Source organism: Mustela nigripes, chromosome 16, assembly GCF_022355385.1.
Source record: "Mustela nigripes isolate SB6536 chromosome 16, MUSNIG.SB6536, whole genome shotgun sequence".
NCBI classification, from domain to species: Eukaryota; Metazoa; Chordata; class Mammalia; order Carnivora; family Mustelidae; genus Mustela; species Mustela nigripes.
In genome coordinates, this window is record NC_081572.1 from 12663599 (window position 1) to 12685885 (window position 22287).

The 22287-nt window shown below is 50.5% G+C and overlaps 1 protein-coding gene across 1 annotated transcript in view; it reads left to right on the top strand.

Moving 5' to 3' along the window:
* PRKCA (protein kinase C alpha) overlaps window positions 1-22287 on the top strand; it is a 386027-nt gene that overhangs the window by 318932 nt on the left and 44808 nt on the right. Inside the window, exons 9-12 of the mRNA XM_059379464.1 lie at window positions 15662-15799; window positions 16777-16950; window positions 19322-19413; window positions 21981-22043. Coding sequence (XP_059235447.1) covers window positions 15662-15799; window positions 16777-16950; window positions 19322-19413; window positions 21981-22043 — 467 coding nt within the window. The remainder of the gene's footprint in view (window positions 1-15661; window positions 15800-16776; window positions 16951-19321; window positions 19414-21980; window positions 22044-22287) is intronic.

Sequence of the window (22287 nt, forward strand, 5' to 3'; positions counted from 1 at the left end):
ATCTTTAAATCGACAGCACACATTTTCCTCTTCTTCTGCCAGTATATATCCCCAATCACATACTAAGACTCATTTTCAATTTTATGTAGACATCTACATGAGCACGCAAACAATATGGTGTACTTACACTACACGAGTGCCTTTCTGCAGAAGGGGTAGTGTAATACATCATGGGCTGAAATCATCAGATTTTTCTGATGTTCTTAATGCCTGGCTTAATGCTACTCACTGTATTTCATTCCTTTTTCCATTTTTTTTTCATTTTTTTCCCCAAAGGAATTGTTCATAACCTAATCAAGCATTCTACCCGCCCCTCCCCCCAACTGTCAAATGGAACTTTGCGATGTGCATGTAAATTATTTCAAAAATTTTATCCGTAATCTTTTCTAACAACACCAGTCTCTTCTGGGGAGCTGGTTAGAGCTGTGTACCAGCTGTGTTTTCAATGTATTGCCTTTGTTAATAATTGAAATCCATTCTGGATCGTTACACCATATTCATACTGGAACCATCTGAGACATCTAAACATTCAAAGACTTGGGTGAAGAATTTGCAAGGGGGAAATCCCGCCCCCGAGCCTAAGCTAGAGTCAACTTAGGAAACACCTTTTAAAACACCGCACTAGGGAAAACATCTAGTAAATAATGTTTTTCAAGTTTCTTTCTGTAGAACTTGTATCTGACACTACAGGCATGATGTGCCCTCAGGCCACCAGAAATTAGTGACCCAGAGTTATGGGAAATAGGGAAGAAAAAAAAATATTCTCTGAGGTTTCACGAGTCTTACAGAGTGTATGAAAACATGCATCTGTCACGATTTCTCTCGTCGCCGCCCTCCCGTTGTTTGTCTTTTGAAACGCTGTCACACAGTGATGCTGTGTGTTCACTTTGGAGAATCCTCTTCAGAAGCTGGCCGCGCCCCACACACTGAGCCACCTGGCAATGTCCCCTGTCAGAGTGACCAGTCCCCTCTCGATCCTTCCAGGACATGGAAATGGTTCCTTTGTAAAAGCAAACGAATCACCTGTCCTGCCCGTTATCTCAGAGGAAGCTCTACTATGATGAAGTGGGTTCACACCCAGGGATTCGGGTCCTTCCTGGGGCCCAGATGTCCCCTGCCCGAGCGGTGTGTTTCCATCTTTGTGATGAGGCTGGCAAGTCTGTCGTCCCAGGGAGAAATGATCTGTGTAACGGGCTCTATTTCACCACGTGTAGGAAGGGCTGGGCATGGCAGCAAAGCTCAGACGTGGCTGGAAAGGGAAATGAAGGGGAAGGGAAAAGAAGAAGAAAAAGTTGGGAGGAAGCCTTTACCTCCTGGGTCCCCTCCTGGCAGGTAAACTCCGGCCCTTCCCAGCTGTAGTGAGTGACTGTCCCCCCTTCAGGCCTGCCGTCCCTCCTGCCCACTGGGCAGCAAGGCTCCCTTCTTGTCCCTGCAGAGAAGCAGCCCCGTGTCCTGGTTAAGTTCCAGGGTGCCTGGGTTCAAGTCCCAGCTCAGCCTCCTGGCTGTAAGACCATGGGCCGCTTAGCTCACCTCTCATACCTCAGTTTCTCCATCTCTAAAATGGGGGCGATAAAAATCACCAGGCTCCTAGGTCACAGGGAGGACTGAACGAGGCCATAGGGATGGTGGCCAGGACAGCACTGGGTTGTGAGCTGGCTAGTGTTGCTGCTGCTGTCACAGTCCACATCCTCCCTCTGCCTGCCCCCAACTCTTACGAACCAGGCGTCTTCCCCAAGGAGAGAAGAAACATGGCTGTTTTCTGAGAAGCCATCGCCAAGTTAAAATGAACACTTTGTCGTGTTTTCTGAGCGCCCCCTCCCACCCCCTCCTCATGCACCCCGGGGACGGGAGACCCAGTTGTGCATTGGAGGCTTAGCAACCCCCTCCCCCTTCCAGCAATGAAGGTCATTGACGAGAAGGGTCGGGAGATGTCAGTGAAGCCTCTTGTCTTTGCTTTGGTGCACACTACTTGCTTCCTGTGCCTTCTGTCACGGGTCTCAGGACAAGAAGCACAGATGACGCTCCCTGAAAATGTCACCTGTCTGTCGGAAATCCACCCCAGCCCGGGCAGTGGAAATGGAATGCCGTCGCTCACACCTCTTTCCAGAGTGGCATCGCTTGCTTGCTCAGGAGCTAATCCTCACCTTGTGGCTTTTTCTGAAAATAGACCTGTCAGTCCTCAGTCCATGGCTGGCCCCCAGGGGCCGTTTCTCTGTGTTGACACGTTGGGAGGAGGCAGGCAGAGAGGACAGTCCGTGACTCTGGCTAGTGGCCATGGGTGGGCAGCCTCATCTGCACAGATGGTGGCTAGGGCTGCAGCCATGTGTTACCCATGTTGCCCCCCAAGCCCCAGCAGCCTGTAGCTACTGGTGGGTTCACAGCAATGGAAAGAATTTAAACTTTAGTAGCCCTTCCCGGCTTATTGACACAAGACCCCCTGCCATCTACCTCCAGGCATCTAAGCCCCATCTGAGCCATACAGACCCTCCCCAAAGCCCATCCTCTGAGGGCTACTCCTGCCCTGGAGACCAGTCCTTACAGCAAACATACATGGACTGCTTGGCCATGGCCCCTGAGGGCCGTGGGGACCCCTCCCCCATCTCCTGTATGTCCCTTTGTTACATCTCTGCCCCTCTCTGCTTGCCTCCTGTCAAAAGAATCTCTCTTCTGGTGTGGCCGCAGCTCCTGAGCTCTCGTGATGCCACCGTCCCTATAGGAAGGGAGGTCTCCCCACTCAGGAGGAGGGAGGCAGCAGTCAGTCCATTTTACAGATGAAGCAGCTGAGGCCTCGGAGAAATCAACAGCCGTAATGGGCATTCCAGTCCGCATCTGGTGGACATACCTTTGCTATTTGCTTCCCTGTCGGCTGGTGGCCCTGGGGCCGTTGGGGGGCAGGCGGGACCACAGCAGCCCAGAGCAGTGCCGTGGCCGCCAGCCTGGGAAGCAAGTGTGTCCCATTGAGCTATAATTAAGTCCCTCCATTTATAAAAACTGGTGTGGTGGTTTGTTTGTTTTTTTTTTTTAAAGATTTTATTTATTTATTTGACAGAGATCACAAGCAGACAGAGAGGCAGGCAGAGAGAGAGAAGGGGAAGCAGGCTCCCTGCCAAGCAGAGAGCCTGAACGAGGCTCGATCCCAGGACCCTGGGATCATGACCCGAGCTGAAGGCAGAGGCTTTAACCCACTGAGCCACCCAGGTGCCCCAAAAAGTGGTGTGGTTTTTATTTTTTTTTAATATTTTATTTATTTATTTATTTGACAGACAGAGATCACAAGTAGGCAGAGAGGCAGACAGAGAGAGAGGGAAGCAGACAGAGAGCCCGATGCAGGACTCCATCCCAGGATCCTGAGATCATGAGCTGAGCCGAAGGCAGCGGCTTAACCCACTGAGCTAGAAACTGGTATGGTTTTTAAACGCCCAGTGAAGATAGGGTGAAATCAGTGGTTGGTGGAAATTGTGTGCTGAATTTAATTACCTTCGACCTCACTTTCAAAATGTTTGCTGCTGTCAGAGATGTTTTATAATAAAGAAAATTGAGTAATTGAGCAAACGTATCTAGTATTGGGGAGAAAGGGATCCTTTTGTTTTTGTTTAGGTTGACTTCTGTGAGGATGCTGGGTCAGGCCTCCTCTGCTAGGGGCCCAGGCCTGCTCACCTCCCTGGCAGCAGCTGGACAGGGGTGGAGGGCAGAGTCTGGAACTTTCCCCAGGGCTGTAGGCTTTATTGGTGTTGAGGGGTTTTGATTTTGGTTTTCAGTTGATTTCAGGAGCTGCTGTTCTGTATCATTTAGCTTCTGTTGCATTTCCCTCGTGGGCTTTTTCCTTGAATTTCCCAGATTGTTCTGTGCTTTCAGATAAACACAAAGGCTCCCCCAGGCCCCTCCGGTTCCCGCAGCCCTCCCCTGCCTTCTTTTCCCTGCTTCTGGCAAAGTCTGAGCTCAGTCCAAGGGCTGGGTGTGGGGTGGAGGGGGGATTCAGGAATCCTAGGTCTAGAACCATAGAGATGCTGTTTTCAAGACCTGAAACATGCAGAGACTAAAACACACTTCTGGCCCAGACGGTGGGCATTTCTCAAGAGGACTGGCTTGCATGTTGGAGATTTAGAACCATCTTCTGTAAAGGGAGAGCTAGAAAGATACAATCTGTGTCTCCTTTGAGCTTTTGTAGGAGTTTCCCCTGTGCAGGGTGGCCCAGGGAATCTCCGACACAGACACATCGCTACTCAAAGATCCCAGTCCCAGCGCAAGGGCTTTGGAAAGGAAAACACCACAAGAGGGCAGTCAAGACTTGCAAACGAAAGATCCCAGGAAAAGTTGCACCCCTAAGATCCATAGGAATTTGTGACTCTCTCTTTTTACTCTTTTGACGGACCTGAAGCTGGGATCCACCCGTTGTTATGCTCCCAGTTGTTCCTCGATTTTATGTTATGACAAGGTGCCGCCAAGGCAGGAAGTCCAGGCTTTCTGTAGGTCTGAGGGACCCCCGTGGTCTGGCCTGGCTTGCCTGGGCCCCAGCCCGGTCACCTCCAGTCTGCTTTCTCAGCAGCAGAGTTGCTGACCGTCCGGAAGCAGCAGTGCTGAACAGCTGACCCATCTGAACCTCTGACCCCGGTAGCTTCCAGGAGTTCCCGGGCTCCGGACTCTGCCGCAGCAGACTCGTAAGTCTGTGCATCGTGAACGCCAAAGGGGGACGTTCCCGGTAGCAGAAGGATTAGAGGTTTCCCAGAGGGACTGAGTACGAGACATGCCCTGACAGTACTGTCCCTTGGCCACATGGCCTCACACGGCACCTTCCGGCCCCACTGGCCCAGAGACCCCCTCTTATTGCAAAGGGAAAAATTGAGGGCGAGTTTTTGGTCCTCAGACCCTGATCCAAGTCTGGAGTCTCAGCAGCAGGGGAGGACTGAGGGCAATGCCTTCTCAGGATTGGTTTATCAGGGCGACCAGTCCTGCAACCTGATACCCCTGGGGCAGCCAGCCCGAGAGGACAGTGAGGGGACAGCTGGGGAATGCAGGAGAAGGAGGTTGGCTGCACAGGAAACAGCACAGGAAGCTACTAGTTGTGTGTGACGCTCAGGACAGAGAGAACCAAGCACTTCGCGTTGTCCACATTGGACAGGGCACAGGTGTGTCGGGGGCGGGGCATGTTCCTCTGGAGACTGTGGCTCGGTTGCCATGACAACAGGCCCACCAGCTCCCTGTGAATTCGTTCAGCGGTGGCGACAGCCTAAGTGGATGTGTCCATAAAAATATTTCTTATTAGGAAAATGACTTAATGTAGTTTCCTTACGTTTCTGCTCTACTGACTCAGCCCTTCCCTCCGCACGTGGGGTGCCTGCGCGCGGCACAGTCCTGTCCCCAGGGAGGTCAGCACATCGAGTGCCGCAGAAGAGCGAGCGGATAATTCCCGTGTGTCGTCTTTGCCGTGGCCGTCGTGCTGGGTTAACAAGGAGACACGGGCATGCTGTCTCCGTCCAACGGCAGTGATACGGGGCAAGGGTAGGTCAGCGGCAGCCCACGGGCCAAAATGTGGCCCGTGCAGGTGTTCGTGGACCCCTCACTCATGTGGCTCTCACACGACAATGGCAGGACTGGGTTGTTGAAACAGAGATGGTCTTTGGCTGACAGAGCCACATGTTTTCCTTACCACAGTAGTGGTCCCTTCTCAGAAGACCTCAGCCTACCCTTGCTATGGGAGGACAAGCACTGAATTCAAAGCTCAGAGGTCTGGATTCAGAGCCTGGGGACGAAGACAAGAGTGAGACTCATCACTTAGCCTGTCGCCACGTCTATAACATGGGTGACGGAGGTTAGCATATCTCCAGCTTCCTTCCAAATACTAAAAATTCTGTCACCCTTGTGCCGCTGGTCCAACATTACATCTCAGGGGAATGATCCCCTGGGGATCCGGTTTCAAGGATGAGTATAGAAGAAAGAAACATCTTTGTTTCTCTAACCCCCCCCCCTGCCTCCAGTACTGCCTCAAGGGCTCCAGAGCCATGGGGAGTGGAGTTAGCTCTCTACACCCCAGTGTCTGCACCTGCCCAAAGGCAGAGCGGACCTTTCCCGGGACCCTTCTGTGGCTGACCGTCCCTGGGCCTGAGAACCCCCTGCAGATGAATGAATGATGCACACCTGTGATTTGCCGGCCACCTGTGATCCCCGGCACCAGGAGAAGATTCCAGCCAGTTGGTGTTGGCGTGCTTGTACAGGAGGAACACATGGACGCATGCCACCAGTTTATAGTTGTTGGTTGGATTACCAGATCTGAAAGGGAGTTCGGAAAGGACGATTAGATGAAATTAGACACAAGACCCAAAAGAAACCAAGATGAGGAATCAGGTTGCCTTGATCTTTGGATTCCCGCTTTTCTGTCCAACACTTCATGGTCAGATTAAAGTACCTGGCCTTGGGCACCAGCCTTTGCCATATTCCTCTTGACCTGGCCAGTTTCACATCAGGAATCCAGCTCATTGAGACTAGGGATGTGCACAGAGATTTAGAATACAAAATTGTTCATCTGTGTGTTATTGGAAATAATGTGGCTGTCCAGCAATAGGGGATACTGGCAGGTCCACATAGCAGGTGTGATGCAGTCACTAAAAACATGTGGCAAAAGAATGCTGCCAAAGAAAAAGTTTACACCATATGGAACCGGGTTGCAAATGATATAATTCTGTTTATGTCAAAGAAGAAAGCATGAAAAGATTTAGAAGGATATACATCAAAATGGCAACAATGATTCTCTCTGGGTGATAAAACTATGGATAGTTTAGGTTGTCTTCTTTATTTATTCATTTATTTATCCATCCATGCCTGTGAAATGTTCTGAAATGAACCAGTACTACTATGCTCACAAGAAGCAACACTGTTGTAAAAATTCTTTAAAGGCAGTAATTCTGCCTTTAAAAAAAAAAAAAAAAAAAAGGTTGCATGAGAAGTGATCATCTTTCCCAGTATACACGTGCATCCATACATTATAAAAGGATTCGAGGAGCACCATGTCCCAGACTCTCTCCTGGGCCCTGGAGATACATCAGTGAGCAGAACAGAGCAGGCACCTGTACTCCTTGCAGGGGGAAGGAGAAAGGGAAACAGACAATAGGTAGAATCCACACCACAGGAAGGAGAAGGTGGGGTGTCCTACTGAAGCTTCAATGTTGGAACATCTCGCGAGCAGAGATGGGAGGCAGTCTTGTTGCTCTGCAGGTCAGAGGGAGCAGAGAGTGCAAAGGTCCTCAGGTGGCAAGCATGCTTGGCATGTTCCAGAAGAGGAAAAATAATTCAGCTGGAGAACATCGGGCATTTTAGTGACGCCATGTTACCCAGAAGGCTGTAGTGCCCATGAGGTACCCTCATCCTAACCCGTTGCCTGGTGACAGCGTAGGAAGTAGTAGATATGACTCATGGCTCTTAGAGATACACCGGCCATATTCTATTAACAGTCTCATTGAAAATGCCTTCGGTCCCCTTGTGGTTTTCTTCTTCTGTAACAACTTAATTTAACGAATGTTGCAGTGGATGCTGGTGAATATGTCACCTTAGGGCTGAGATGCGATGCTGAGGTCCTTGGTTCTATGTGGCAGAGACACATGTTTATGAAGAAGCACCAAAATGCCATCAGTCTTACGTTGTCAGAATTGTTCGGATAAACTCTGAATACAGGGCATGTTCGTTTAGGGAGAAGATTATGGAAGAAACCCACAGTTATTCATTTGCCCCTATAGTTGGTCATTGTTGGCCTGTCTGCCCTTGGAATCTTAGAAGTAGAACCTTCTATTGTCATATTCCTCTCTCTACACTTTGGAAAACATCTTTGATAAATATATTCATCAAAGCCGTATTTTTCTGTTCTGCTAAGAGATATAAAATTATTGAAGACGCATTCACAAAATAGGTACAAATGGACACATTTACAACAGAATGTGGTGAAGCATGATGGTATACCTCAGAGGGTTACCCAGAGGCTCCACAATTCTAGAATAAACCCACCAGGAAACTCGGAATTAGGGTTAACTCTCAGCTTCCTTACCGGAGAGAAACCTTTGGGCTTGGCTTCCTACTGAGGGTAAGTTAGCACCTCTCAGAAGGACTGCTAGTCTGGGTGTGATCATACTTGGGGGCTGGCAGTTTAGGACTGTACCCTTCCCCATGACTTTATTGTCTGTCTGTTTTCCCGCATAGCAAAGCTAGTGCATCGTCATTATATAGAACTCACAAATTGCAGATTGTCTGTGGTGTTATGTTAAATCGATTGGAATTGGCAGTCCTGTAGGTCAGACCATCCCAGCTCAGCCAGATGCAAATGGTCCAAATGCCAATGGTCCGGCCTAACAGAGAGTTGACATTGACCACAGTCCCATCTCTCATAGACTCCCGGTGCCGTAGTTCGGCAGATCCAGCTCCCAGCTCCCAGTTTTCACTTGGACCCCCCCCATAACAAGCGGCGTATGGAGAGCCCCTGATCACACACAGGGACAGCTCTTCAGACAAAGGGGTTTCACACGCATCCACACTTCAACCCCAGCCTGGGAGAATTCGGATTTGCAGTGGTCAGTTTCACTTTGTATGATGTGCCTTACAGAAACTTACCATAGGGGTCCTTGAGATTTGTGAATACCTTCGATGATTGTCAGGACTCTTGGTGAATGTATCTGGGGCATAAAATGAGATACGTGTCGATTATTAGGAAATTGTCCAAGGAGGAGAGCACGCTAAGTCACGGTCTCTTCCTGCATGGTTGTAGCCCCTGAGGGAGCTACAGAATGTTGCTCCCGAAAGCGGAGAGCAGCTGGGCCTGAGACCCAGTTCCTCTCCTACCCCAGCGGGGGGGCACAGATGCAGGGAAGCCCACAGGAACCTGCCGCGGCCTCCCCACAGGTCCAGAGCTCCTGCTGAGCCCGTCTGCAGCCTTGACACATACCCATAATCACAGGGTATCTGGGCCATGAGTCACCTCAGCAGAACCCTGACCCTGGTGACCTGCCTCTGCTCACAGAGGCCTTCAGTGCACAGGCAGGGCACAGGTGGAAGTCAGGAGCCTGAGGGAAATGCAGCTTCTCCTTCCCAGGGCAAAGGAAAGAGGACCAAGGTGAAGGATATGATGGGAGACTCTGCAAGGATGCTTTTGCAAAGGATTCCTCATTTCAGCTTCAGCATAACCCAGGGATGCAGAGGTCTTAGCACGACTGTATGACAGATAAGCAGTCTGACGCCCAGAGAGGCTGTATCATCTGCCCAGAGTCACACAGCCCAAATAGGTAAAGCCAGGATTTGATCTAAACTTCAGAATCAAAGTCTGGGGCTCTTTCCAGAATTTGCCATTGATTTTCTATAATTGAAGATTATTGCACATGGAAGGGGTCCCAGGGATTCTGAAGGGACTTCAAACTGGGAGAACCATTCTGACTGTCTTAGACTAGAACATCTGACACGTGCTCAGGACTCACTTGAGGGTCTTGTCAAACCTGCATGTTCCGATTCCGCAGGTCTGGGGTGGAGTCCAGGCATCTGCTTTCCTGACCAGCCTTCCAGCAGCGCTGGCACCACTGATCTACAGACCACACGTTGAGTAACAGGGAGCTAGCCACAGTACCTTTGCACTGCAGGTTCCCTGGAGGAAAGGCTACATCATACTGCTCTGGTTTCCCTAGCATCTGGCCCCATGTCTGGGGCGTGACAGACACACAGATACTTGTGGAATAAATGTTAGAATATTCTCAATTCACTAACAAGGACCCATGAGTCAAATCAAAATGTGTCCTGAGCAGGAACTTGGGATTTGGAATTGACCAGCAAGGAGCATGACCAGTGGGCTCACAGGTGATGCTTCCCATCTCAGCCCCAGTCGATGCCCTGCCCCTCCTCTGGATGCGGGGCTTCGGGAGACATTCTGCCTCTCCTTTCGGTGTGTGAATCCCCGTTTGCACACACAGCCCAGCAGGGTGTCTGGCCGTGCAGTGCGTGTTTGTGCTGCTGCAGGAAAGGATGTTGGCCCGCTTATTCCGAGGCCTACCTTGGGTCTGCTGAAATCTCTGCACTTAGGCCTTCAGCTTCAGCTTTATCCCTGGACATACACTGATTTTATCTGCGCTTCTGGTGAAGTCTGAATTACATCCATGACAACGGTTATGCCGACAGTACACAAAGCTGAGAAGGAGCAGTCTCTGTCACGCCGGGAGACCCGTCGTCAGACAACCCACTCAAAAGCTCAAAGAAAGGAACCGTCAGCCCAGAAGCTCAGTGTTGGTCTTCCCTCGGATCCCAGCGAACTCCAGGACCATCAGGACTTGTCACTGGAGAAATGTCCCTTCAGAGAAACTTCCAAGAGCACGGTTTCGGCTTGCTGGTCCAGCTAACATATCTCGCATGGCCTTTGGGTAGCATCACCATGTGGCCGAACTCCCTAAAGGCAGAGGTGCCCTCACAGCCTTTGTCTGTGGCTGTGCCAGCATGAGCAGTGACCGCTTGAGGGAAGAAGTTCCCATTGCACTTGCACATCTAAATGCAGGGTCCAGGGGCCACCCTAGGAAGTGACGAACCCAGTAAGAGCTGCTTTCCTGTATGATCATCTGGCAGATGGCTGCCCGGTATTGGCTACCAGCCAATGACTTGGCCTCTTCAAATTCTGTTGTAGGACTCAGTGAAGATGTATGATTTTGAAAGAATCAATCAACCAACCAATCAGTGAGATAGTCAGCAAATGTGCAGTTTTGTGCCCAGCACAGTGCCTGGCCTAAAGACACATAGATGAGTAAGATGGTCTGTGCCTTCCAGGACCTCACGGTCTGATGAGAAAGATCAGCAAATCCTCAGAAAAAGTTCATCTGTTCATTTAGGTTCCCCTGATCGGTCAGCTCTGCCACAGGGTTTTGAGAGCAAGGAGCTCATTTGGGAAGTGATCCCAAGAGACCTGGGGTGGGGTACACGGGAGCAGGGATGGCATCCAGGGAAGGGAGGAAGCCAGCTAAGGTAAGGGCATGGTCGTTGTCCAGGTCACAACATGGGGGACAGGCTGGAGCCCAGTCTTGCTGGGGAGCAAGGGAGACGGTGTGGGACCTACCTCCTTGTGCACCAGTCAAGGCCCTGACTTCCTGGGGTGCCAGCGTGAGCATTTCAGGCCTTCCCTGCAGGTGTGGCCCCAACAGAACCTGCAGGCAGCCTCTGGTGTGCACAGAGGTGCAGAGCTGAAAGCTCCAGGGATGTGGGCTGGTCATAGGCCATGTCTTCCCGGGTGGGAAATCCCAGGAGGAAGGAGGCATCAAGAAGATAAAGAGGTGGTGCGTGAGCTGGATTTGGTGGATGAGCAAGATAGTAAGGCCCTTGCAGGAAGAGCGGCCAAGACTGGAGGCTGGAACAAAGGGCTCAGAGAGTCCTGGGACCGAGGTCAGAGACAGAGCTCACGGCCAAGGGGCTCTTCCTCATCCTTTGTGACAACTCGGCCTTTTTCTGTCCAGCAGATGAGAAGCCAGGGAGGCAGCACAGGGTCCCTCCAGGGCATATACTAAAAGGGACGTCACAGAAGTGGGGACTCTAGAGGCCAAGCCGCCTCGATGGAGAGAGGTGGTGAAGGAGGCCCCGAGAAGACGCCAGATTCTGGACCTAATCTGCTGGTTGATTTGGCACAACCTGCTAATAGATGAGCTGTACAGTGTGATTGGAAGAGGCGTTAAGCAAACACACCGTAAATATTCCCGAGTCGCCCTATGCACTGTTGAGAGCAGGGCTGTGGGAGGGAGAATGGCAGCCAGTCTTTGGGGAGGGGTCCTCTGAAGAGAGGACAGTCACACTAGAACCTGCAGGTGGGGAGAAGTCAGCCTGCGGGGGGGGGCGGGGGGGGGGGGGGACTACACGGCCACAGCAGGGGGGGGCGGAGGGGGAGGAGAGGCAGGGGGAGGGGCAACGAGGGGGGGTTGGCCAGAGGCTACCTGAATGGAGACTGGAGGTGGAGGCTGTGTAGACCACCGTCCTGGGGGTCGTCTGCTCGCCACCAGTCCCCAGCTACACAGCTGCTAGAGTAGCTACTGGCTGTCTCCTCCAGCTGTGCCACTGATTAGACCCAGGTTGAGCGAGGGACTTGCCGAAGTCAGGCCCAGACCACTGCGGTTTTGGTCTCATAGAACGGACTGCCTTAGAAGAGTTGCTTTTGCAGACTCCGCATGGGCAAAGGCTCCGGGCCGTCCCACAGCCAGACCTGCCCATGGCAGCAGGGAAATGACTCCAGAAGAAGCTTCTGCAGGGAAATATGGAAGCCACATCTCTCTGGTCAGAAGGCTAGCTGCACGAAGCCCCCCAGGCTGCTCTTATCTCAGGGCTGCCGGGAGCTGGGGAGAAATCCTTCTTTCTCGGCCTCTGGGCCAGGCCACTTTCTAGCCTGCCCCCCTGCTGGAGAATGCACCCAGTGTGGCAGCCTGGCCCATCTCCTTCCAAACCATCTCCCTGCTCTGCCAGCCACATGGAACTCAGCTCGGCTTCTCGCTGCAGAAACACGAAAATGGAATCTGCCCAGAGCAGGGGAAGAAGCCAGTGTCCTTCCTGCCTCCAGCTTTCCCTCCCAGGAGCCAGGAGACTCCTTTGTCGACATTCCTCCCAAACCTCACGGACTGATTTCAGAGCGGAATCCAAGATCCTGTTGCAGTCGTGTTCAGAAATACTCAAATGCAAAAATGCTTTCCTTGCATTTACATCCCTTTGGGTAAAATCTTTTCCCCGTACCTGGACTAAGGTCACAGCACAAACCTCCTTTGCTGGGTTATGGCCCACAGTGAGGGCAGTGTCTGCTGCGGAGGTCCATCTGGGCAGCAGCCCAGCATCCCTCTTTCGCTGTCTGTGGTGCTGAAGTGTCAAAGGAGGAAGGAGCAGGGACTCTAGGACTTCACAGGAGTGGAACCTCTGGTGAGGAACCCCGCGCTTCAGATGGAAGCTGGGTGTCCCTGGACAGCCGGGCACGATCACAGCCTCACCCAGGTGAAGACGCTTTTCAACTGTTTCAAGCGCCCCCGAGCACTGAGTCCGTCGTGTGGGGGCCTTTTCAGATTTTACTGTGAAGTGCCTGACAAAATAAAATGAATCTCCTCGTGCCTCTTTCAGATAATGTTTATTTTTAAAAATCAAAAGAACAGGACAGAGTGGCATCGTTGTTTTTCTCATCTCACACTTGAACTTCCTGATTGTTCACTGCAATGTCGACAACACACACCAGAAAGTTTATCAACTTGGAATCATTCCTGGGGCAGATGTTTGGAGTGAAAGAGGAATTCTGCTCTCCGCCACCTCCGTTTTGATCCCAGTCTCTACTTTCTAAATGACCGAGTTCTCCTTTCCAACTTCTCTCTAAACAGGCATGAGACCGTCTGGGCAAAGCATCCCGTGATGGGGACCGAAACTACCCTCTCCTGCAATAAGGAATACCCTGTACCAGCAAGACCCCCACATGATTGACCACCCCCCCCCCAAGACAGTACTCAACTTGACCTTCACTGCCCAGCTGCATGAATGCACCCCCCAGCCTCTGCCCTGCATTTTCCTTACGTAGTCCTGGGAGTGCTTTCAGCACTTTGGAGATGGTCTCTGAGACACTAGTCCACTGTCTTCCTGGTGCTGGCCTCCCTGAAATAAATTACTTTCTCAGTTCACCACCCCTCGTTTGTTTGCCTTTGGACTTTGTCAGTGACAAGTGGTCGAACCTGGTCTGTCTGGGCCCCCCAGCGCCAGGTGCTCCTGCATTCCTGCTTCCAGGCTTCCAGGGGACAGGGCTGGTCCCACAGTTGAAGGGGGTCCTGATGTAACACTAGTGGTTATGTCTTAGCTCTTTCTCACAAGTCTGTCTAGACATTCCTTCCATCCTCTGTCAAAGGGGAGACCCGTTTACGTATTACTGTAGTTCAGTTTTTTGTCTTTAAAGAATGTGAGTGTATCCAACGACCCCCCAGGTTCACACGTGTGTCCCTCCAGGCCTTGCCGATAGAGGAATATAGTACAGCTGTATAAATGCTTTCAGACTCGAAGCAAAAATGTTAGGGCCATTCTTCCCCCATGTCTTAAGGTCTCTGCAAAAAAGTGGGGGCCATCTCTTCTCTGTGTCTTAATGTCTCTGCACGCATGGATGTGCTCAGTTCAAGCATGCATCCAGCCGTGAGGTTTGATCTTTACACAGACGTGTTGTTTTTATCACAGGAAAGCATCCCCTAACAGCACAGCCTCTGACGAACACACTCAAGCTTCATTTCCTCATTCAGCCAGAAAGTGGAGCTCTGCATGAGGCCTGGGCATCCGGAGATGGCCCAATCCGCTAATGCAAAACCTCTTCCCCAGAGCCTGGCACAAGGTGCCTGCACAGGAACTCAGGGATAAAGGGCAGATGCTGCTGTAAAGGAATATGGGTGATTCCTCAAAAGCCGCCTCTGCTGTTAAGGAAAACATGTCAGATCCCCTGTCTTCCCACAAGAGAGAGCTCTGGTCACAAAGCAAAGCCCAGAATGCCTTCTTTATTTCGTGTACCTTCTTTTTCATAACCACAGACTTGAGTGATGTCCTGGCTCCTGCTCAGAAACTCAAAGCCGGACTTAGGTCTGCTACAAGGGGGGGTGGAGGTGGGGGGTGTGCAGGATTACCCTATCATTTAGAACATTTAGAATGTATCCAAAGCCACAGTCTTGGCCCTCGGGCTCAGGGCAGTGACAGCTGAGCCACACTACAGGACCTGGCCTTTTCAGCAGCTGACATGTCCAGCAGCTCGTGCCCTCACCATCAAGCAGATGTTCTCCAGGCAGAGTTGGGGGGAGATTCTCTATAGGCTCCTTTGCTGAGTGTTGAGACCTTCTCAAGTGATGCCATTAGCCTTTCCTTTTCGGCTGAGCCTTCTTGCTCTCCTTGACCTTTAATCCAAGACTCTAACTCTTCAACCAGAACAATGAGGGTGTAGTTTCTCCAGCACCTGTGTGTAGCAGGAACCTGGCTTATTAAAAAAACAAAAACAAACAAAAAAAAAACACCTCGCCTTTTGGTAACTGACAGGTCACTGATCAAGGATGCTTCAGGTTCAGAGGGTGCTGGGTGTTTGGTGTGAATGTAGGTTCTCGTGCACCTCACCATTTTCCTGAGTTCAACTCTTGACTTAAAACACCAATAACCACAACAAACCCTATGTTCTTACTGTGCCTTTTAAAGTAGCAATAAATCATCCCCACAGCTTGCCGGTTAAGAGGTTCCTCTCCAGGAAACCCCTTTTTGCTAGGATACAACTCTCCTTTATGCAAATGAATCTTAAATTGGAAAAATCTACAAATAAGAAGAGCGTCACTGCACCGTTTATTTCTTTTATTATGTTAACCATCGTGAAGCACCGTTTTCTCCCAGACGTTAACTTCTAAATCCCAGAATGAGAATCAGCCAGCTCTTGACAGATCCCCTGACTTGGTAAACAAGTCAATTGGTAAAGGGCAATTTTTTTTTTTTTTTTTGCTACTTTGCAAATGCTACCCCTAGGGTATATATACCCACTGACTTTTGAATAAGTATTTCATTGCCCTGTGATTTCTTTTCTTGCCCCCATCCCAACTCCCACCTCCCAGCTGCCCTCAAGCTTAGTTAAATGCTTTCTGTCACTGTTTTTTCCTGGGAAAAATGACCCATCGATTTCCTGTGTGTGCTTTTCCTTTAGAAAGCCAAGCTTGGTCCTGCTGGTAACAAAGTAATCAGTCCTTCAGAAGACAGGAGACAAACTTCCAACAATCTGGACAGAGTGAAACTCACCGACTTCAATTTCCTCATGGTGCTGGGGAAGGGGAGTTTTGGAAAGGTAAGAGGACTTTTCGTTGTCTGGGGACAGGGAGAAGGGGTGAGGGGAGGGGCGGGGGGATTTGCAGAGAATGCCTGGGATCGGGGATGGGGTCTGTGCTCCCTGAGCTTTCCAGAGCTGTCCTTGGAGTTTCCGCATTCTCTGTACTCCTTTCTCAGATGCCTCACCCACCACTTCATTTCATTAAAAACAACTGTACCCAGAAAGCTCCAGAGGGCTCACTGTGTGCCCCTGTTTCCATGTTGAGAACAGAGCATGTGCTCTGAAATGTAGGTTGAATCAATAATTTGAATCAATAATTTTCACAACTAAATATTAGAAGTTAATTTGTGGAGCGCCTGAATGGCTCAGTCAGTTAAGCATCTGCTTTGGGCTCAGATCATGATTCCAGGGTCCCAGGATCGAGCCCCACATCAGGCTACCCATTGGGGAGTCTGTTTTTCCCTCTCCCTTCCCCCATTCATGCTCTCTCTCGCTTCTCCTCTTAATCAAAATAAATAAATTTTTAAAATCTAAAAAATAAGTTGATTCGCAGTGAGCGAATGTAATAGCTGAGAGACGCCGAACAGAGTTTCTTCAGCAGTGAACCCATTTGTCCGCATTTGGCTTCTCTGGCCCCAAATCTCACGGTAGATCCAGGAAGTGATTTCCAATCCTGTCTCTTTGTCTTGGCTCCCGACTCCCCTTTTTCCCAAAGGATGCTCCTGAAAAACATGCCTACTCAGGCCAATGCTGAGGACCACATCGATTCCTTCCCTCAGCCGCCATAGCGCCACCATGTGGCCAGAGCCTTTGCAGCGCACAAACCCGGACAGCTTCTGAACTGTCCAGTGCTGGCGGCGTTTTCTGTGCGCTGCCATGCGAGATTCCAGAATTGGCCCACGAAGCGGAACTTGATGAATAGGTGCATAGCCCGTGTTTACAAATGTGCACCAACCGAACGGCCGTCTGACCAGGTCCCCCCACCCCACCCCCAGGTGATGCTCGCCGACCGGAAGGGCACAGAGGAGCTGTATGCCATCAAAATCCTGAAGAAGGACGTGGTGATTCAAGATGACGACGTGGAGTGCACCATGGTGGAGAAGCGAGTCCTGGCCCTGCTGGACAAGCCCCCGTTCCTGACACAGCTACACTCCTGCTTCCAGACTGTGGTGAGTCCCCCGGGGCTGCGCCGTCTCCATGGCTTATCACACGGCGTGCTCTCAGTGGCCATCCCCAAGCCAGCATTGTAAGCATCTGAATCAACCTTCCTCCGGTGGAGAAGGCTCCAGAAAGCCTCTCGCTCTTATGCCACTGGTAAACTTGGGGAGTCCTCTCTCTGGGATACACTTTCCTTCAGGCTTGGCACTAATTCTATTTAATTCAGCAAACATGTGTACCAGAGGTTTTCCATCCACTGGGCCATGTGCTAAGACTTGAGGCTACACCACCAGTAAAAGAACCCACAGTCCTGGCTTTTGAAGACCACGGATCTCATTGCCAAGCATTGCATTAGAACCCAGGGAAACTTGATCTCCTAAAAGAGTATGTTCTTATGCACTGCACACAGCAGGCTTAGCAGTCTGGTCTGTTTTGTACAGCCCATGAGCTCTAAGAAAGTTTAGAGGAGGAAAAAAAAAATATTTTGTGACATGTAAATTAGATGAAATTCACATTTCAGGGTCCGTGAATCATTTTCTTAAAACACGGCCAGGCTCCTTCATTTTCCTGTCACCCAGAGTGGCTCTTCTGTTTCGCAGGCAGAGTTAAATCGTGGCAAGACACATCCAAAGCCTGAAGTATTTACTGCCTAGCCCTTTACAGAAAGTCTGCTGAGTCCCTCCTACAGTATAATGAAAAAGAGGACAAGAGGGTTCCAAAGCACTGACCAGCCCCTTTGTGGGGCCCGGGCCCTGGCATGGAGCTTGCTGGTGGCCCACGAGAAATATAAACATTTCGAGGGTACCATTGTCAGGCATGCCCAAAGATAGGCCCTCCACCCCTCGGTAGCTCCCCTTTTTAGGATGTGACTCAATATTCAGTAGCTATAATTATTACTGTTATGATTGTAATTATTTTCAACTTTCTGCTGGCCAGAAAATGACTTTCTGTTTTCCATCTCGCTTTAAAAATCTCCTGGGAGGCCCCCCTCAGTGCTCTTGGATTTTAGAATCTCCACATGACCCTGACCATGGAACTGCACAGTGTTGGGGGCAAATCATGGGCTGCAGAGCAAGGCGCCGGCCCCTGCGTGTCAGCCCGTTGCGGGTGACACCGCCAGCCCCTTCTCCCAGTAGCGCCTGAGTAGCGCCCGGGAGGGAAGCGCAATACGCCAGGCAGGGAGCCATGTCTGCGAATCCCAGCCCAGATCTCATCCCCCGGCTACACTGATGAGGCTCCGGGAAGCAGCAAAACACGGAAATAAAGATGGAATTAAAATTCATCACAGGAAAGCTAGTGATGGAAGCTCTGGGAGCTGTTTCCTGGATGCTAGCAACGGCCTCATTATTTTTTTTTTCCTTCCCTGTGCGACACTTTCATGTTTAATAACTTCCATGAAATGGTGACATTGTCTAGAAACGAGCAGAGGTCGGCTTTCACCTGGGTGTGCTGTGCTGCAAGCTGCTTGGCTCTTCAACCCCATCATTCCCCATCTACCCCACTGCAGTGACCTCATAAATATGCAGCTTTATTGGGGTCCATGAGGTACGCCCTCTGTGGGGCCTTCATTGAGCACACCAGTGACAGAGAAAATAGAAAAACAACATTTGGGCCTATTACGGGTGCAGAAGCACATTGCATTAGCCTCTCCCCGTATAGTCCCCTCCCCCACAGTAAATACCATCAAGGATTTATAATTTAGGAGCCCAGCTTGACTCACGAGACTTGTTTCCAGAAGCTTCCAGTGGAAACACAGGACTACTACACCACTGAGTGTTGCAAACCAGCAACACTCGTTAAAAGTAGGGCGCCTGGGTGGCTCAATGGCTTAAGCCTCTGTCTTTGGCTCAGGTCATGATCTCAGGGTCTTGGGATCAAGTCCCGCATCGGGCTCTCTGCTCAGCGGGGAGCCTGCTTCCCCCTCTCTCTCTGCCCGCCTCTCTGCCTACTTGTGATCTCTCTCTGTCAAATAAATAAGTAAAATCTTTAAAAAAAAAAGGTAAATAATTGGCCCATTTGGGTTCTTCGCACCGCCCCTAATGTAGACGTGTAGTACATGTGCAGGAGAAAGCGGAAGAGCATTTGAGGCCGTTGCTAAGGGAAGGAGCGCCCAGAACCGGAAGGGGACGGCCATGTGGACAGAAAGCCGTTATTTCAGAGTTACGTTAATGACTTTATACATCCCAGGGCCCTCGTGCAGTAGGGTCTATTACTTAGGTCTTATCTGGGAAGAAAACTTTTGCAAGGCTCCACCGAGCAGACCTGCCAGCATGGCCCACGGTTGACTAACTAATGAGAAAGCCAAACACAGCCTAGAAATAGTGAAGGAAGCCTCTTGGCCAGTGGCCAAGCCCTGCTCACGTGTTGAACCTTCGTCTTCAGGACCGGCTGTATTTCGTCATGGAATACGTCAATGGTGGGGACCTCATGTACCACATTCAGCAAGTGGGAAAATTTAAGGAACCACAAGCAGTGTGAGTATTTTTTTTTTTAAGTCCCTTAATTTAGACAGGCCACGGGGACCGCTGCTGGGTGAAAGACGGGAGTGGGGTTTGCCCCCCCTTGGGGCTGAGCACCGTCTCCTCCCAAGGGGCGGACTTCTTGGTCACCACTTCCAAAGGGAGGTTCATTCTACATCTGGTTGGTTGGAGACACTGGTGTATCCCCTGTCACCCATTCTGTCACCCATACCCCCTCCCTGACTGAGTCGGCCACTTGTTATTAAACAAATGATTATTGCACAGTCGCAACACACCGGGCACTGGGGGTGGGAAAGGCTGTCTGCCCTCGAGGAGCTCAGCACCTGACCCAGGGTAAAAGAAGTCACTCGCCAGTCGTACCGTGTACCCGTAACATTAGAGGTCGCACGCGAGCCCTGGAGAAGAGGAGAGTGGAGGGGGGACCCCCTCAGGAAATGCCCGAGTCAGTGAGGAGGAAGGTGGTTTGGGATTGGGGGGATTGGGAGCGGGGGCTCTGGGCGTTGAGCCTGATGGAGGGCCTGGTTGAGGCCCACGGAAGGCTGGAGAGGGCTTCAGGGGGACTTTCAGCATCAGGCTCGGCTTTCACAGAGCCCCGTGACCAAGCGGGGAAGGGAGCGGGGAGGAAGAGTCGGGGCTGGTGCAGCGGGGCTGGCGAAGGTCTATATAGACCAGAAAGAATGGAACCTTCGTCAGGTCTTGACCTTGGAGCCAAAGAGGAGGAAGGGTCTTTGAGAAACGTTCTGGAGGAAGAAAAGCAGAACTCGGTGTAGAACAGAGAAACCTCTTCCGGTGACACCTCATTTTAGGTTTGGGAGGGGGCGGCCGCCAAGGAGGAGACGATGTGGAGGAGAATCGTGAGCTCCGTGTGGAGAGGTCCATGGGGATGCAGGAGGCAGCCGCAGAGGGGAGAGACACAGCCCTTCGAAGAGAGGACCTCGGTACCTGCAAAAGTCACCCTGTTTTCCAGGGGCCAAGAGGTCACAGGATACACAGCAGAGGCAGACATATACAAACAGCTATTTCGGGGGCCCCTGGGTGGCTCAGTCAGTTAAACAGCTGCCTTTGGGTCAGGGGATCGAGCCCTGCAAGGGGCTCCGTGGTTGGCGGAAAGCTTCTCTCTCCCTCTGCCTGTCGCTCTGCCTGCTTGTGCTCTCTCTATCTCCCCCAGACAGATAAAAAATCTTTTGGGAGGAAAAAACAGCTCTTTTATTTCTCTTGGGGAGTATGCCTCATGGGGATGCCCCCGATTAATCAAGTCACCAAATGTTAATTGGATCCTGGCTGATGTTCATTGTGAAAGACAACGCTAAAGAACTTTCGGGCTGGGTGGCTTGACCCGTCTTAGGGAAGATTGACTAAAAGCAGAAGGCATGTTTTGGTAGCAAGCTGAAAAAAATGCAAAAGGGGATTTTTTTTTTCTTTCTTTTTTTCATTCTCAGATTTCCTTATCAATCAAACACATGAACACCAATCAGATTTTTGTTATTGTCGAAGGGGAATTTTTTTTTTTCTATTTAGATTTTTACTTCTCAGTTTTCAGGAATGCCTATCTTTATCCCGTGTCTTAACTCTGTTTGTTAGAAAGCATCAAAATGCTCGGGTTGAAAAGTAAAACTTGATGACAGAGCTGTAAAGAGCTAGTAGCAAAACAGCCACCTTACGTTATAAGGTGACATCAAGGTGTCTCGTCCAGCGTTGTGTGTTTGTGGTGATAGAAGGTTCTTACCTTACAAAATACAGAAGAGCTTGAAAAATCATGTAAAAATCACCTGCGATCCCATTGTTTTCCCTCCCCCATCCTGTCCCTCCCCTGCCAGCCCTAGGGGTGCCCCCTTCACCCCTCCCCGTCACTAGAGGTTGTTCTCTGCTCGTGCAGACATTGCACGGATTTCAAGCCTGCCAGGTACGATGTTGGCACAGACAACATTGTGGATGCTCAGACTTCAAAGATTCCTAAATCCTATGCACATTTGAAAACCTTTTAGCATTTACTCTGAGTTTATTATGAATTATTTAAAAGGGTAAACTGGAGCATGAATCATGGCATGTGTCCCATTTATCCGAGCGCTTGGGATGGGGACGGTTGGGGAGGGTGCGGTGAGGACACCCGCCATACCAAGCACATTGCGCACGCTTCTCCCCCTCCCAGGGGATCGCTGCCCTTTGAAACGTTAATGCATTCTGTCCAGGAATAGGAAAAGGGACCTTTTCTCCACTCTTCCCCAGTCCTGACACAGAACAGTCTAGCGGCCAGTCTTTAAGAGATTGTATTGGAGCATTCTTGTAAGCAGTAAATTAACTGTCCACCGGCCTCAGACAAGAAGCGCTTGTTTCTAGCCTGTCTCTCTGACTTATTAGCTGTGAAGTTCCTCGGGGAGGTGGGAATGATAAAATAGCCAAGGGAAGGGCTAGGGGTTTGTCATCCATAGGCTGATGCTGATTTCTGAACCCTCCCGGGGTCCTACATTCTTTTGCCTCCTTGATGCCTGAACTGGAGAGAACAGAATATTCAGGAATCCAGAGAGCAAGTCGGCAGGCCTGATGAACGTTTTCTTTTGCAGATTTTATGCAGCAGAGATTTCCATTGGATTGTTCTTTCTTCATAAAAGAGGAATCATATACAGGTGCGTGTTGAAGCTGAGTTGCCAGCAGTGCTTTTCTCTCCACCGACAGCTCCTTCCTCTGCCTTTTTTTTTTTTTTTTTTGAATGGAGGTCAGGGAGCAGCAGAAACTGAATTTCTGTTACAGAATTTCTGTTATAGAGGCTCGGCAGGAGAAGAACACGGGGAGCTGGGGAGAGGCAGGGGAAAAACGATTGAGTTAAATTCTTCAAGTAGTTAGCAACAGTCAAAGTCTGATGCTGAAGAA